Source organism: Phodopus roborovskii, unplaced genomic scaffold (assembly GCF_943737965.1).
Source record: "Phodopus roborovskii unplaced genomic scaffold, PHOROB, whole genome shotgun sequence".
In the NCBI taxonomy this organism is placed as follows: Eukaryota; Metazoa; Chordata; class Mammalia; order Rodentia; family Cricetidae; genus Phodopus; species Phodopus roborovskii.
The window spans coordinates 9,847,706-9,865,488 of record NW_026125506.1 but is presented as its reverse complement, the minus strand read 5'-3'; the positions used below and the strand labels follow the sequence as shown (position 1 = coordinate 9,865,488).

Genomic DNA, 17,783 nt, shown 5'->3' with positions numbered 1-17,783 from the left:
AGGGGTGAAGCAATATAAACACAATGACAATCTGTAAGCTTGGAATCTGGGGAAACAGCTACTGAAAACTTCTTTAAGTTACCGAGATAGAAACTGTTTCTAACAGCTGATACGCCTCCTTTTTTCACTTACCTGCAGCTGCCTCTCCATAGCATTGAGTTTCTTAAAGGTCTCGCCCATAATTTTACACAATAAATCATATTCCTCAGCATGTTCCTCCTGATACTGGAAATTGATCAGGGACTGCAGTGCATCAACCAAGTTCAAGTGCTTAATGACACAGGACACCACCATTTCCTCCATGACATCGGGCTGAATCACTTCTCTGTGGTGACAATGGGAACCAGTCAGGTGTATGGTAAACTTAATTTAGCAGTACCAAATGCAACAGCTGGAACCCACAGGCTTTGACTCAAACACTGATTCACCACAAGCCTTGTATTACACAAGGGAAGAGGTGTGGGCACTGCAGATGGTGTGTGCTAGCAATTAGTATGGTGACTGATTAAACTGACACTGGCTGATGAAGCTGAAAACCAGAGTTAAAGATATCTCCCTTAGGAAGGCTTGTATATTTTCAGAGAGAGTCGCATTACAGCTGGAATAGGTCTAAAAGCTCTTGACCAGATGCCTCAGAAACTGAGAAGCTAGCTCACTGGGTTGGACACATAAGCCTGAGCACAAGAGTGCCAGTCCCTGGCAGCCACATAAAATCCAGGTTAGAGCTGGGTAATGGTGGCGCATGCCTTTAATCCCAACACTCGGGAGGCAGAGGCTGGTGGATCTCTGAGTTGAGGCCAGCCTGGTCTACAGAGTGAGTTCCAGGACAGCCAGGGCTACACAGAGAAACCCTGCCTCAAAAGAAAAAGGGAAAGAAAAAAGCCAGGTGAGACTGCACATGGCTGCAGTCTCAGTGCTGGGCACACAGACAGGAGGATCCAGGCACTTGATGGCCAGCCAGCAAGGCCAACTGTCGAGCTTCATTCAGCAAGAGCCCATTTCAAGAGCACGTGGCTGGGAGTGATAGAGAAGTTTATGTCCCTTTCCTGGCTGGCCTCTGTGCACTCAACTACTGGTTCATCAACTCCCACATACACAAAATAAAAAAGAACCTTGGCACTATCCATCTTCTGATATGATTGCACACAGTACTGAGACTGTGGTATACAGTGCATTCGTATACTGGGTTAAACAGAATACTGTTTATTGATCTGAGAGGGCTCAGTGGGGAAAGGGGCTTGCTGCCAAGTCTAAGAACCCGAGTTTGATTCCCAGGACACACACGGTAGAAGGAGAGAACCAAGTCCTGCAAGCTGTCCTCTGACCTCCACATGCATGCCACTGTGTGCACAGAGGCAAGGCAGAGGCCTGTAAAGGCCACTTCAGGAGACAGCAGCACAAGTACACCTGTGACTCTAAGACTTGGAGTTCGTCTCTTCCCTGGGAATCAGAAGTTAAGATGTGTTCCTAGGCTGCAAGGAAATCAAAAGTAGACACTAAGGCCAGGTGGAAAAGCTAGAGCTTGCCAAGTTTTACCAGGCTCTAGAATCCCATGGAAAACTTGTTAAGACACAGCTAGTTGAAACTTAGATCCTCAGTTTCAACAAGTGCAAAGTGGGCTGCACACCAACATGCCAGGGCTGCCTGGCTGTGACAGGAGGGCCACACAACGAGAACCACTGGCTGCAATGCTACCTGGATGGCTCACTAAATATTCAGCTCATGTCCGTTAACTAATAAGGTTTTCATACAATTGACCTAATTTTTCTATGATGCCAGGCTCAAACCCAGAGGCTTATACACAATAGGAAATCACTCTTCCACTGAGCTATACCCATCCCCAAGTAAATGTCAAGGTTCACCAGCAAGACATAAAATGAAACATGGCTTCCCCCACTGTCTGCACATACTTTATACTTGGTCTAAACTGTGGTCGTGCACGCCCAGAAATTTCCCTGAGCTTTATCATGATCCCTGGAGGCAGCCTGATTCGAGGCAGGTCAAAGTAGTTCCCAGCAGGAGGTACAAGGGCGTCGGAAGGGTAGGTAAACTCTCTGTCTTCTTCTATGGTCAGAGGCAGTGGAGAGGGACTCGGAGTAAGGGCAGGGGAGATGACACCATTGGCCTCCACCTGCCACTGGCACCTGGGGACAGAGAAAAGAGTCTCTTCACTTTCTGCTACCTAAGATTACTGGAAAGCTACTTGAGTGGTTACAACTACACACGAAAGCTCCCATGATGTGTTCAGTGTGTATTCATCAAACCTTCTCCAAAGGCTACACTGAACACTTAGTAGAATCTATCTCCCTTTTTGGGGGAGGGAATCGACATCCTTTCCAACATGTTCTTAGGAAACACTGGGGTTTCAGAGTAAAAGCAGCCATGGTTACAACTCCCCATGATGCCTGATTTGCTCATCATACATCTACCCTCCCTGTGGGAGACCCTTCAACTGTACAGTGTTTGGGCTGGAGAAAAGCTTATGTAGTTCCAAGAAAAGTTAACAAAGTATCATTTTCATCCCATTCCTCACACACTCAAACACCAATGAGATGCCAGGTGGTGGCACAATTAGCTGAAAATGTACTGAATGCAGCTCCCCACATGAAGTCTATTTCTGATTGTGGCTAAAAGTGGCTCCATGCAGATTCCGTTACCTTTGTAAAAGTTTGGACCGCAATAGCTCCTGACAAGCTTCCTCTTCTTTGGTAATTTCTGGTCCATTGTACAGGATTCTTAACATGGAACAAGCTAACACAGACAGACCTAAGGCCAGGTCTACCAGGAAGGGCAAGCCTCCCGAGACATCCTCCGAGGACTCCTACAATGCAGACGGGGCAAACCACATGCAGTGTCAGTGGACACAAGCAGGGCCTGTATCCCACTGGGCTTCACAAAGCAGCACAGGGAACAGTACGAACATCAGGGACAAAAGGGGCCACTGGAATGACCACTGAATGAGGTCTCAACACAGTGCTGGGGAATGAACAGCTGTCAGACTTCACATTAGAAACAGCACAATCCCCATGCAGAAAGTTTGGCTGTTTGTTCTTGCTTATGCCTAGTCAAGTGAAGACCATTATTCTGCCAATGAGTGTGCAGGGAAGTTATAGGAAATACCTTCATGCCTCCCAAGAAGCAGCCCTTTTGCTTGATAAACACAGGACAAACAGAGACATCTGACTCACAGGGTAAACATGCTAGCTGGCAGCTCAGCCCAACAGGCTCTGTGCTGGGTCAAGTTCTAGTAACCCCCAAGACTACAGGATAAACTGAGGCCAGAGCCAAACTCCTAACCCACAACCCAATGCCTATTGTCAGCTGTGTATTGCAGCTGTGTTCGCCCTGCAGGAACAAGCTAGAGCCAGGGCACCTCTCCAGGCCTCAAAGAATCCTAGCACAGGTTTCTGCTGCTCAACTGACTTTAGGTCCCAGCTCCTTTCAGTCCATAAGACGACCACTCATCCCTGCTAGGTTCCTACTGTTGATGAAGAGACAGATGAAAGAGTGGCACATATTGTGCCCTGTTTCCAAGGCAAATATGATCTATGTCACCAAGGCACACAGGACAGAGTTAGGGTCAGTTCAGTACCTGAGCGCGAACTGTGCAAGCAAAGCCCCACATGGCTTTGTCAGGAGTGTTGTGCTCACGGCCACTTCTCATCTCAAAGGAGAAGGTGACTGTATCGCCTTCAACCTTAAGATTCAAGGGGGAAAATGAACTTTAAGAAAGACAAACAGTTTCCAAGAGAGCAATGTATTTCAGAGATCGAATTTTGTTTTGTTTTTGACATAAAGGTCTCCTTTTGAATTCATGATCCTCCTGTCTCAGCTTCTAGAGCTCTGGATAACAGGAGCTTATCATCAAATCTTTTTTTTTTTTTTTTTGAGATAGGGTCTCTCTATGCAGCCCTAGCTGGCCTGGAACTCACTATATTAATCAGGCTAGCATCAAACTCACAGATCTGCTTGCACTCTGATTGTCCCCTTGTCTCTCCCCAGCCTCACTTGTCTCAATGAGGAGGCAAAGAGCAGCAGATTGAGATTTAGCTCGCCCTGACATCCGGGCAGACTGATGTCACTGGCTAATAAAGTGTGCAACACGCTAATTGTGTGTGCAACATACAAGTTCAGGAAATATGCTAAGCATATTTGGGGTTTATGGGCTTCTGATCCCTGTCTGTGCTCTGGGCACACACTAGTGAGTAGCTCAAAGGCTCAGATCATAAAGCATGACCCTAGTCATGTCAGTTTGAGAACAGATTGCTATACGTTTAAGCGGCAGCATCCCTTGGTCCACATCCAGGGCAGGTCTCTGGGAGGACTAGCTGTGACAACTGCTGGACACAAAGTACCCTACAGATGGATTCAAGCTCAAGCATGGACAGGGCTCTGATGTCCTGCAAGCAAAAGGAGGTAATTCTGAAGAGAAGTAGGAAGGTGGTAGGCCTAGCCATCTGTACCCACTCTAACTAACTAAAGCCTCCATGGTCCTTGGACCATGAAGAACCTATGGCCACCTTTCTTTTCTAGGAAGAGGTTATGACTTGATACCATACCTTCACCAAGTCCTTCGGCCAACCAGTTCCTAAGACACTACGGCTGCCATATCCCAGAGTGTTGCCTCCATACTCAGCAACCTTCCTACTGTTTGTGTTAGGCCCCGCGTATATCACCAACTTCAAAACAGAAAATAGACTGTTAGACTGTAAAAGAAAAACAAAAACAACATCTACAAATAAAGAGGCTGAAAAAAATATTTGTTAAAAAAAAAAAAAACACATTTATAACCAGACACTGGTGTCATTATAACGTAACTAATAGATTCTCATATTTAAGGGCTAATAAAAATTTGGAAGCAATCACCTGTTGGCATTTACAAGATAGCCACAGAAAAATAATGGCTAAAATTATTAATAGGCATATTTCTTATATTTTCAAATCTCACAGGGACATGAAGACTTAACTAGTCACACTTGTGCATGTGCCTTTCTCAAATAGTTATCTTCATCACAGTTATCGGAACTCTTTAACAAGACGTGCAGTCTGGCCCCTTAAGTTCTCCCCAGAATTAACAAACTGAGCTAATACAGGCAGGTTCTAATACCTAATACAAAATAAAAGCACCAAAAAAAAAAAAAAAAAAAAAAAAAATTAAGGATTAAAAAATGCAACAAAGTGAAAACAAGCCGTACATCTTTTTTTTTTTTTTTTAAGCCACACATTCTTACATGTTGCTTGATGGCATAAAAAGAAATGACACAAGTACGGGCCAGGAAGGTGGCTACTAATTGTAGAGACAACTTTCATCTGTTAATACTATTCTCCTATCACCTATTTATATCCAATTGGCTGGTGCTTTCTTTTTATTTTTTTAGAATTATGAGTGCTGTTTTCTTTCTTTGTTTTTTTTAATAATTTAACTTTATTTTATGTGCACTGGTATGAAGGTATCAGGTCCCCTAGAACTTGAGTTATAGACAGTAAGCTGCCATGTGGGTGCTGGGAATTGAACCCTGGTCCTCTGGAAGAGCAGCCAGTGCTCTTAACCGCCAAGCCATCTCTCCAGCCTAGCTGATGTTTTTATTATTAAAGTTGTGTCTGCATGATATGTGTGCATGTCCTCTGACCTTCCCCTGTGAGCCATACCCCATAGGGGCAGGTCAGAGGACAACTTCCTGAAGTTGGTTCCCTCATTACACCAGTAAGTGCGTTTGGGGATCTATGTGAGGTCTTTAGGCTTCTGCTGCATGAGCCTTATCTACTGAGCCCTCTGGCCCTCACTGGCTGCTTTCCTAACATAAAAGAAAAAGAGCGACAGCTCACTTGGCATTCAAGTACAGCAGAGGAAACAGAGCTCTGGCTTCCATAACTACCAAGCCCAAGGGATACAGTACACTCTGCCATTCCTGGCAGCTAAGCTCAGATGTGAAAGCTGCATCTTTAACCCCAGATATTTGTCAGCTAGTGAGCTCTTACCCTTTAGACCTCTTGCTGACAGCACCCAGGACCATGGGGAAAGTAAATATGTTTGTCTACATAGGAAGACTCCTTGTGCATTGTAAATCTAATGTATAGGGCAGCCACTAGTTAGTACACACTAGGGGATGCAGATTATCATTTTTAAAGGAAAAGCAAAATGATATCACCTAAAATGGTAACCTCTGTCTGCACATGAGGCACTGCAGGCACAACACTTGGACTGAGGAGACAAGTGGGCTGGAGCCAGGCTCCACAAAGCATCTTAGCTGCAGGCAAAGGTGAGGTTTGAGGCACATTTGCAACTCCTCCATACATCTGGGACTCTTGACTCCTAAAATCTAATGGGGAAGAGGCTTTCACATCTCTTGGTCATGTGTCTCATCATCTCAAGGCAGATGTGGCTAAGTCCTTTACTTTCACCTAATCCTCCTGAGATATAAGACCCTTTACCCTTAGTCTATTCACAAGGGACAGAGATGATGTGCAGCCGACCAGTGACATGAAGACAACATATGCAATGCTGCAGTGTGTTCTTTCACTGCCTTTCCTCATGAATCCAACGAGGTGGTTTACAATTCAACATCAACAGAGAAAACCCTGCCTTTTAAATATGGCCATTAAGACACCAGTTGGAAACTGTTCTCCCTCAGAATCTGAAGGTGCCTGGGATAATGACAAACAAGTAAACACAAGCCAGACTCAGGCATATCTGAACCTTCTAAAAGCCACCTTCCTCCATAGACACATGAGAAGCCCTAAGAACTGGACAGTTAGACCTTTTCAGATGAACAGCCATCACACAGCTACATGACTCTCAAGGGGGAAGGCAGGAGGCAGTGGAGTCACGGGAGGTCCTCTGTCCAAGCTCAGGGACACTTACAGAGACAGTGTCTACATGCCCTACCAGTCCTGCTCTCAGACACAGAGCTGTGGCTCTGCAGTCCCTCAGTCACTAGCCTCCAAAGCACTATCTGAGGGGAGTCTCCTCTGAGAGGGACCTATAGGCAGAAATTAGTCAAGAATGGAGGCCAGCGCAAAGGAAAATAAGAAGCAGCTAAGTCGAGGCAGCAGGGACAACCCACTCCTGCTTACTTTGTCATAGTCATATTGTGATGAGCATCTGCTATCAAATCGTAGATACAGGCATCGAGCTCCTGGGATATGAACAGTCTCTTTAAACTTATAGTTGTCTCTGACAGGGTGTACTGTTTCCACAGTCTTCCCAGCAGCCCACGGGGCAGGGATCTTTAAGCCAGTGAGAAAGCCTGGCTCTTCCTTTTCTTCTAGCATTCTAAAACCAGAGGAAGAGAAAGTGAAGCTTAACAAGGAAAACAAAACAAAAATGAAAACAGTTTTAAATTTCCCATAGCACACAGTATGACAACACCAGCCATCTAAGTACTAAGTAGCAATGGAAAGCACTAGAAAACATTCTATACCTATACTCAGGTTTTTAATCTTCCTGTTGGGAGGCACTAAATTACTTCGCACACACAAGCTTAGAACACTGCACATGCAGAAGACCTTTGATAACTCTTCCAGAAGTTCCTAAGGGGTGGGGGTGGGGCTGAAGGTGGCTACTTTTCCCAAACACAGTCTCAGTGCCCATGAAACTGTGGCAACCCCACAAGTCTCCAGCTGCTTACCCTGCAGTTTTACTCAGAAAAAGGTGGCCATGAAACCCACCTTCTCCTCCATTCTCATTCAACTTGTCAGAACTGCATGGAGCCTGAGGCTACACAACGCGAACTTAAAACCTGAACTTGGGGGCATGAAATCACTTCCTTTGCTTCAGCTTCCATGCAGAGCTAGGCTGACGTCAGCCACTCACTTATAGGGAAATGCAGGCTAACTTGTCCCTATAAATTTAAAACAATTCTGCAGCTACTTGTGAAATTCTGGCCCTGAGGTATTTTCTTTACCAGATGGCTAATCCTAGCTAAAGGTGACTGCTGTAAAAGAGTGCAAGACATTCACCAGAAGAAAGGGAGCCGCATGCACATGTTACCTCTCATCAGGGAACAGCCTGCACTTCTGGTCTGAGGTGCCACACGGGGAACAACCCACCTCAGCAAAAACTGGACACTGGGTTTTAAGCAGCAAGGCCGTCTGAAACACAAAAACATCTGTGTATCTTAACTGGGGTGGCTCTAGGCATGGACTTACAAGTCACACGGCAGCTTTACAGTCTTTGCTGGCCTTCTTTTCTTAGAAATGCCCACTGGTGAGGACGGACACACACACACACACACACACACACACACACACACACACACACTCACATACACTGGTGAGGGGGGACAAACACACACTCACACGCACACTGGTGAGGACACACACACACACTGGTGAGGGGAGACACACACACTGGTGAGGACACACACACTCACACACACACACACTGGTGAGGGGACACACACACACACACACTCACACACACACACACACACTCCTTATGTGTGCTTTACTCTCAGCTGGCTAGGACTCAGGACCCAAGATGTGAAGTAAGCTGTCCAATGCTGTCTATGAGTACTTTTACAGTTGGTCAGCAATCAACACTTGCTGGGCCACAGCCAGTCATTAAGCCACACAAACAAGTAAAATCTATCCCCTAACATGCTGGTTTGTTTTTTAGGACTTGGAGGTTTTCTTGGCTCCAGCAAAGAACCAGCTATGTTGTCGTGCCCTCTGTGAGATGTGCAGAGAACAGGTCAGGGGTAGGGCCCACCTGGCTGGTGTAGAGCACCAGTTGCACCAGCTGAGGCATCAGGGCGTCGGCCACGGTCAGGGTCTGCAGATTGGGATGCATCAGGGATGTCAGCAACACTGGGAGAAGGTGACCAAGCATAGTGGCCTTGGTAACTTGTTCCAAGCCTTTTAACCTACAAGTTCAGGAAAGCACACAGCCTAAGCAAGTGCACGCATGGAGAGGAGCAACCTCATCTCCCACGCCTAACAATCCCTTCAGACATGTATGTTTCTTTAAACAGTCAATCCCATCCACTTCCCTCAGCCCCATCGCTGAGGGAGATGGGAAGAACAGAGCTTTTCAGTGCAGGCTCTGCATATCCGGGCCCTCGTGGCACTTTATAAACAGGTCCTAAGATGCTGTGACCTCTCTAAGTACTCGCTGCCCTTCCAGGGCTCTGGCCTCTGGTCGGCTGGCTCTGTACTGTGCTGAGACTCTGAAAGGAGGGATAGAGGGCTACAAAGTGGATTTGCCAGTCCAAGACCTCCATTCCTGGAGTAGCAATTGAGGCTCCATGTACATCTTAGAAACAGGCAGATTTGTTTTAATAGTTTTAACAGTGACAACACATACCTAACATAATTTATTATCCTAATCATTTTGAAGTATACTTCTCAGGGTTAAAATAAAGTCCAACCATTACTACTGACCATCTCTCTGACAATTTATCCTGCAAACCCAAACTCTACACCTGTTTGGCAACAGCTTCCCTCCTCCAGCCTCAATGACTACCATTCAACTTCCTCGTGTACAACTTTGACTACTAAGTAGGCAGATTTAAAGACTGCTTCTAATTACCCTCTTAATATCTCATTTCTCTGCTAGAAGGACCAAAGCCTGCTACTTTCTCAAAGAAAGAGATGAGCCATGTGAGTTCTCCAAGGTTACTGAGGATACTGGAGTTGAAAGGAGAAGTAGGCACCCCATCAAAGTGTCCCCCATTAGACTCCACCTAGTCCCAAGCACTGCAAGTGGAGATCAGTGTCTTCAGAAGCCTTGGTGTGATGCCTACCGTGGTTACAGGGTTCTCAGCCCAAATTCCCACCTACCATCTTCAAATGGGCGACAACCAAGGACACGGGGCACACACACTGAAGCAAAGACCGCTGCAGGGTCACATTAGGACAGCACATCATGAGACTACAGTGTGTAAAACTCATCTCGAAAAGCAAGCATGGCAGGGATTTTGTGTGAGGCCCTGATGTTGGGAGAAGTCAAAGACAGTGACCCCGAGGCACTGTGTCAATGCCCCCTTTGGTGCAGCACATGTTACCTGGACTACTACGTCACTTCCTACCCAAAGCAACCAGGCGCAGCACTGAGGCAAATGACTAAAAAGCAAATTTCAGCTGGGTGTGGTGGCGCATGCCTTTGATCCCCGCATTTTGGAGGCAGAGGCAGGTGGATCTCTGTGAGTTCGAGTCTGAGCTATATAGTGAGTTCCAGGATGTCCAGGGGTACATAGAGAGATCCTGGCTCAGAAATGAATGGATGAATGAAATAAAAGAAAAGAAAAAAGAGAAAGAAAGAAGAAAAGGAAGTAAGTGTAATGACAGTGTCGGAGGCCATGTTGCCCAACAGAACCTTGCAAACCTACATCTCAGGGCAAGTGCAGGCTCAGTCTCACGTGAAAGCACATGAAAGTGTACAGCTGCCCTTGGCATTAGAGCAGCATTCTAGCCCCTTCTTGCAAGTGTGCAGTTCCCATGCTCACCTTTGCTCTCTGTCAGCTATGTCACTGTTTATGAGGGCAGTAGTGACCTGCTGCAGCATCTCTAGTACTTCATCACATCCGGTCAGGATCTGTGTGGCAAGAGCCAAAATGCTGGCCTTCAACTCCTAGGCACAAGAGACCACCAGGTTAGTTTCCAGCCTTGTGATGAATAATGCACACTCACAATGACAACATGACACCGTGTGTTTGTTTAACAACACATTTCCAGATGAAATGATGTGGCCAGGAGAAGCCCAATGCAGTGAGCTCCTCTTGGGTGGCAGGTAGGAATTTGACTTGGGAGGCCAGAGTCTGGAGTGCAGCTAGAAATATGCAGTATTTCACAGGGAAGGCACTGTGTGTCTAGCAGCAAGGCCTAGCTCCCGTCCCATCCAGCACAAGAGCGCTCCAGGAAGCCCAGACACTGTCCGGGTGGAGGACTGCCTTGGGCGGTATGAGCACAGCTAAAGAGAAAAACACAACAGTAAGAAGCACATGTACAGGCGGTGAGTAAAATGAGACAAACCACAGCATGCTGAAACAGGACAAGTGGTCTTGTCCTAATGTCTTATCCCAGCACATTTAAAATGCAGCAAGTTGAAAAGCCCATTTGAAGCAGCAGCAGCAGCTATGGGCTCCTGAACATGAAAGAAGAGCACAGAGTGTCTGGGGATGCAAACTGTTAAGAAACACAAGGCAATAGCACAGAACAGTTCAGCTCACAGCTATTTTATGACAAAAATACCAGCAAACTAACTCTATGCATGGCGTCTGCACCTTGTTTCTACTTGGAGATGCTACACCACCTAGCCCATTCTGCCCTTGCCTAGAGTCTTTCTACCTCTCTATACTATTTAATTAAGAATTTATAAAATTCTTAACACTTTCCAGTACAAAGTATTGTTGGCATTTTATAGAACTAAGATCATTTATCATTAAAAGACAAGGGATTACTAGCTGGAACTAAGTGTGATATGAGAGACCATTACTGAGCACACATCACATGACAGCACAGTATGAGGACCACAGGCCTGCCAACAATACTCTCATCATCTCACAAGGGAAATGGTTTCATCTCTGATACTAATTAGGAAACTAAGACCAGGCAAGTAAAATAAACAAGACTGACAATTACAACAACGCAGGCATGCCTGTCTGTCTAACACGGTCATGGAATAAGACTGATTCATGAATACCAACTTGCAGATGCCTGATTTCCAAGGCTCAAGTGCATAAAGGAGGAAGAATGGAGGGCATGCCATCCCTCTGTGGCTTACTTAGTGAAGTTTTCAGGGTGGTCAAGACATAGAGTGCATACTGATTTCTCTAGTTTTCCAGAAAAATTATTACTTTTCATTTTATTTTGTTTGATGTCTTGTGTAACCCAGACTGGCTCTGAACTTGCTGTGTACCAGATGGTGAGCTCTAGCTCTAATACTCCTGCTTCTACCTCCCAAGTACTGAGAATACAGGCATCTATGACCACATCAGGCTTTGAATAATTTAATTTAACATTTTTGTTTTGTTTTTTTCTGTTTTAAATAAGGGTCTCATCATGTAGTCCTGGTGGGTCTAGAACTCATTATGTAGACCAAGCTGGCCTCAAACTCAGAGGTCTACCTGCCTTTGCCTCTTGAAAGCTGGGATTAAAGGTATGTGCCTCAATGTACAGTTCCATTTTTTTTAAAAAATTTATGTGTATGTATGTGAGCCTACATGAGTATGTGTAGCACATGTCTGCAGGTACCTGTGTAGGCCAGAAGAGGGCATCAGAGGCACTGGAACTGGAGTTCTAGGTGGGTGTGAGCTGCCACTTGAGTCCTGGGACCAGGACTCACTCCCCAAGTCTCAGCAGCAAGCACTTTACCTGCTGAGTCATTTCACTAGCCCTCTTTTTGTACTGAAGCAGGATCTCACTGGTGCAGGCTGGCCTAGAACATACTATGCAGCCCAGGCTGAACTTTCATTTTCCACAATCCTTCTGGCTCAGCCTCTATGGTCCTGGGGTTATGGGTGTGTGTCACCAGATCTAACACTCAAAGATGAAATTTTCAACAACGATGCAAAAAGGACCTTCACTATCTGTCAGAATCACAACAACCACAGCTATAAAACATCTGTGCTGTGCCTTATTATCATGTGCAAACAAAATATTGAGTTTACACAGATGCTCACTTAAAAATAATAATAAGATTAAATGAACTATATGATTAGAAATTATTCAAAGACCAAAATTTATCATCTTAAGTTATTTAAATAAAAAGAATATAAAATCACACAAATATTGGAAGTGGTTAGAATGTGATGCTCTCAAACTGACTTTCAAGTGTAGTGAGATCATTTGTGGGTGCTAAATTCTTACAAAACAAAGAGAGACAAAGGCACACAGAGACCACCAGGAGCACATGAATAACACATTTATGAGAGCGTCATAAACATGGTGTAAGCACTGGGCAATGACAGAGAGACCTATGAAATGAGTGGCCTCAGTCCTCTCACAAAAATATAAACAACGCCGTGACCTCTGACATCGTAACAGAAATTCAGCAACTGTGGAGGAAACATCGTTGAAATAGAGCTTGTGTTTACCTGTACCTTCAATGTCTCTCCCTGCAAGGAGCTGTCACTGTCATCGTTCTCGTCAGGCTTAATCAAAATAGTGTTACTGAGAAGGTGATTCTGAACTGCCATCAGATAGCGCAGGCAGGAAGATGCAGCCTTTAACACAAATAAGGACATTGAGTGACCTCCCTGCGACTGAAGGGGCTCGTGTACCCTCATGTTTTCAAAAGATCTCAAGAGAAACAAAAAGAGGACGCACGCAAGTGAGAACACACGATTTCTCAGGGAGATGCAGGCACATGGCGCTCAGTGCAGACACTGACACACTGACTAGCCTTCCTGCCTCCCACCAGCTGGCCCTCACTGGTCCCTCTGAAGACTGGCTCAACCCTCGCCCCTTAAAACTCTCCCCTGCCCCTCACTCACATCTCTACAGCAGACTCCACCCAAACCCTGCAGCCTCTCAAATGCACTGATTTAGGAAACAGGGCTAAATTAACAGAGGAAACTATCCTATCTAAAACCAAACTCCAAATGCAGCAAGCTACAGTGTCTGAAGCTGGGAGCGGGCCTCAAGGAGGAGTGCTCTGTCTGTCTGTCCTCCCTTTCTTAGGAAAGTGCTCCAAGTGGACTTGCCCATGTGCACATTCCCAGGGTAAACTCAGCCACCTACAGGCTCTCCTGAGAGGACACAACGCAACCTCAGTAGTCTTCACTTACAGGCACAGTTGAAAGGAGCTTCTGGAAATCATCCTTGGAGACGGTTTGGCACTTGGTGATTAGGATACAGGATTCTCGAACAACAATCTTCAGGATATAGTGTAAGAGCTCATCATTGAGCCTTTAAAACAAGGAAACATAAAAAGCACACTTGGTAAAAGAAAATGAAGAAGTTAACTTACTGTCATCAAGTCACTAAACCAACAGGACACACCACAGGCAAACTTATTTCCACAAAATGGTGCCCTTCCTCCTAACTAAAGTACTTTAGAAGTGATTGTCATAGGAAATAAAGGCACCACCCTTAGCTGGAACATGCAGCTTTTTTCAAAGAGGTCAAGCCAACCTCCCAAAACATTTCCCTGACCCATCACTTCTGCTAAGGGTGTGCCCAGGCCCAAAGCACTGCAGTGATAGTAACCCTGACCATACTGAAATGTGTGCCTTCAACTCTTAGGAAAACGGCAGGATTTATTATCTTTCAGTGGACCCAGAATTTAGGCTCAACACGCTCGTCACCTTATTAGCTACAACACATTTAAATGTAAGTTATCTCTTATTTAAAAAGGCTAGCAATGACCAACTAGTGGATGTGTTATGGTCTGAATGAGAATGTCCCCCTCGGCTCAGGCATTTGAACACATTACCCTGAGCTGGTGGTGCTGTTTGGAGAGGTCTTAGAGCACGTGGCCTTGCTGGAGGAAGTGTGTCACTGGGAATTTAAAGCCTTGTGCCACTTCTTAATTTACACTCTCTGCTTCCTGCTTCTGCCGCCACACCAGCTGCTTGCAGAGCCATGCCTCCTATTCATGATGTATCCTTATCTTTCTGAACTTGGAAAACCCAAATAAACCCCTTCTTCCCTTAGTTGCTCATGGTCGTGGTATTTAATCACAGTAACAGAGAAGTAGCAAGTGTCACCTGTAGTGATCGTCCTCATCACTGCCGAATCTGTTGTTCTGAAGCTGCTCAGCTAGGTTGGTGAGGATCACATCTCGCAGCTGGGAGAGTCCACTGTTTCTCTCTCCTGATATAGGACAAAATGCTATGAATGACCCTGGTAACAACACTTAGAAAATCCATCTACATTGGGCTGTAGCATCTGGAAGGCGGGGGCAGGAGAGCTGCTCAAGTTTAAGAAGGTTGGGCCAATATCTTAACAAACTGCATCTCCCATCCAAAGAAAACTGATGTTATTTTTAAAAGGTTCCAAAAGAGACTGAGGACAACTAGGAGCACAGTGTTTAGCTTCATGCAAACAGCAGCAAATCAGCATCACAACCAGGTTACGGCTAGAGCCAGGACATCCAATTTAAGTGTGATTTGTCTTCCTGGTGTATTACAATGTGTGGCATTGTTATTTCCTTAGGTTAACAATGTCTTTAGCATGACTTTTGTTGCTGCTGCTGCTGCTACTGCTGCTACTGTTATTGTTTAGTCTAAATTAAAAGATATGCTCAAATGTATGAAAAACAAACAAACAAACAAAAACCCTGGGTTAGGAATCATCAAGAGAACCGGGTGGTGCTGCCTTATTCCAAGCATCTGGGAGGCAGCAGGAGGATCTCTGTGAGTTCAAGGCAGACATTATCTACAGAGTAAGTTCCAGGACAGCCAGGGCTACACAGAGAAATCTTGAAAAAACCAATAGATGATTGATAGATAGATAGATAGATAGATAGATAGATAGATAGACAGACAGACAGACAGGCAGACAGGCAAACAGACGATAGAGACATATAATTTTAAAAAGGGAAAAGAAATTGGTTTTGTTTTTGGGTCTCATTTGGATCTCACATTTCCAAGGAGGGCTCTGAATTCTCTATAAAGCAGAGGATGACACCAAATTCCTCATCACCCTGCTTCTACCTCCCACATGCTGGAACTGCAGGCTTGACACCATGCTAGAATAGGAAGTCATTTATTTTTAGATGTGAAATGTGCAAAACATCTAGAGTTGGGACATAGGAAGAGGTTTAAAGCTTGATCCTTGAATTGTGGCTTCTGCTTTCAACCTGCAGGGCTGGTCTCTATGCACTCACATTCTGTTGTTTGTCTTGGGTACCAGTAGGAAACGAGGGACTCTTACGTGGTAAACCTAGAACTACAGCACCAGGTTTTTCTTTTCTTTTTTAAAGATTTCTTTATTTTATGTGTATGTTTTGCCTAGGTGTATGTGTATTGTGCACAAGCCTGGTGCTGGCACAGGTCAGAATCAAGCAACAGATCCATCCCCTGGAGCTGCAGTTACAGATGTGTTGTGAACCACTATGTCAGTGATGGGAACCCATGAACTCTGAAGAAATGGCCAGTGCTCTTAATTACAGAGCATCTCTCCAGCCCCAAATACACATTTTCCAGTATTCTGACTAACAAGACGGAAACAAGAACCCACTGTATCAATGCCCCGCTGTTTCCCTTGGGAAGAAGAAAAAATAGCATAGTCCAGCTACTCAGGAGGCCCAAGGAGGAGAACTGAAAGTTCAAGGCCAGCCTGGAAAACTTAGTGATACACTCTCTTAAAAAGTAAAAAGAGGGAACAAAAAAGAGATGACTCAGTGGTCCCTAGCACAAACATGGCTCAAACACACATGCAGGTATATAATCAAAACACAGAATATAAATAGATAAGTGCTTTCTTCCAGTTAGAAAGAGGCCATTGGAATATAATCAATGGTAGAGTGTGTGTTTAACATAATTCAAAGCTGTAGGTTCAATTCTTAGTAACACACACAGACAGGTAGACACACACACACACACACACACACACACACAGACAGACAGACACACACACGGTTGTTCAAGGATAATTCTCACCTTCTGTTAAGACCAGCTTCAGTAAGTTATTGATTTCAGTTTCACCTGGGTATAAGATATTTAAGCCAGAGCTGAAATGACAAAAAAAAAAAAAGCTTTTTTAAAACATTTCACAAAATATAAACTCCATTTAAATCTTTGTTAGAAATGCCAGTCTGACCAAATACGAAAAAAAGAGAATCCCTGATCTTAGCTTTTCAAGATGTCTGGAAGATTAGGGTGAAAATGGTATCAGGGGTTTTTTTGTTGTTGTTGTTGTTGTTGACTTCTTTTTTGTTTGTTTGTTTCCTTTTCCTCTTGATAAGCTATGGCATATAATCAAGGATGCAGGTTTAGCACACAGCCTGAACGTATCCTCTGACTTGAGCGCTTGAAAAACCATCACAAAGACAGGACAGTGCCTATCCCCTCTCTCGGAGCTTCTGTCTGGTACCACATTTGATCTGCTGCTTTAATGCTCAGCAGGAAGCAACTCAAAACATTAAAAAGTGGAAAGACACAGAACAAAACAAACCCTGCCTTCTGTGCTCATTCCTGCCAGAAGATCCTTACAGACCAACCACCCAAGTCTCCATTGGCCTCTAAACTACATTTGATCATGGTACAACTCTACTTCTATCAAAGTTGACTGAAATAAACTAACAAGTTAAAAAAAAAAAAAAAAAAAATATTGAGGCCATCTAGGAGACAGAATGAATTTGAGGGCAGCCTGGTCTACGCAGTGAGTTTCAGGCCAGCCAGGGCAACATAGTGAGATCCTGTATCAGAATAATTAATTCACAATAATTAATAGCTGAGTATGAAGGCAGTTGCCTGTAACTGCAGAAATAAATTGCAGATAGAAGGAGCTAGAGTTCAAGGTCAGCCTGGGCTATATCAAAAGTCCCAGACTCCCAAAAAAAAAAAAAAAAAACACCAAAACAAAATTCTCACTAGACTATGGCTCATAAATTCAATAGTAAGGAAGCTGAGCACATGGCTTGTTGGGAAAGCTGCTTGCTATGAAAGCATAAGGAACGGGCTCCATCTCCAGCACTCATGTGAAAAGCTGGGCACAGGAGCACACAGGTGACCCCAGTGCTGGGAGGCACACAGGAGGGCAATGGAAGCTTGCTGGGCAGCTAATCTACCCAACTGGTAAGGCCCTGGTTCCATGAGAGGGACTTGCTCTTTTTAGACAGGGTCTCACTGTGTAGCTCTGGCTGGTTTGGAACTCACTATGTAGACCAAGCTGGCCTT

General features: G+C 44.9%; 1 protein-coding gene across 1 annotated transcript in view; it reads right to left on the bottom strand.

The window, feature by feature from the left end:
• The window catches only part of Hectd4 (HECT domain E3 ubiquitin protein ligase 4), a 149,196-nt gene that overhangs the window by 66,077 nt on the left and 65,336 nt on the right, over positions 1-17,783 (bottom strand). Inside the window, exons 14-26 of the mRNA XM_051176572.1 lie at positions 16,545-16,615; positions 14,649-14,754; positions 13,728-13,848; positions 13,035-13,163; positions 10,446-10,570; positions 8,711-8,864; positions 7,991-8,091; positions 7,075-7,273; positions 4,560-4,679; positions 3,593-3,697; positions 2,658-2,821; positions 1,911-2,144; positions 133-325 (exon numbers count right to left, since the gene is read on the bottom strand). Of these exons, the coding sequence (XP_051032529.1) occupies positions 133-325; positions 1,911-2,144; positions 2,658-2,821; positions 3,593-3,697; positions 4,560-4,679; positions 7,075-7,273; positions 7,991-8,091; positions 8,711-8,864; positions 10,446-10,570; positions 13,035-13,163; positions 13,728-13,848; positions 14,649-14,754; positions 16,545-16,615 (1,822 nt within the window). The remainder of the gene's footprint in view (positions 1-132; positions 326-1,910; positions 2,145-2,657; positions 2,822-3,592; positions 3,698-4,559; positions 4,680-7,074; positions 7,274-7,990; positions 8,092-8,710; positions 8,865-10,445; positions 10,571-13,034; positions 13,164-13,727; positions 13,849-14,648; positions 14,755-16,544; positions 16,616-17,783) is intronic.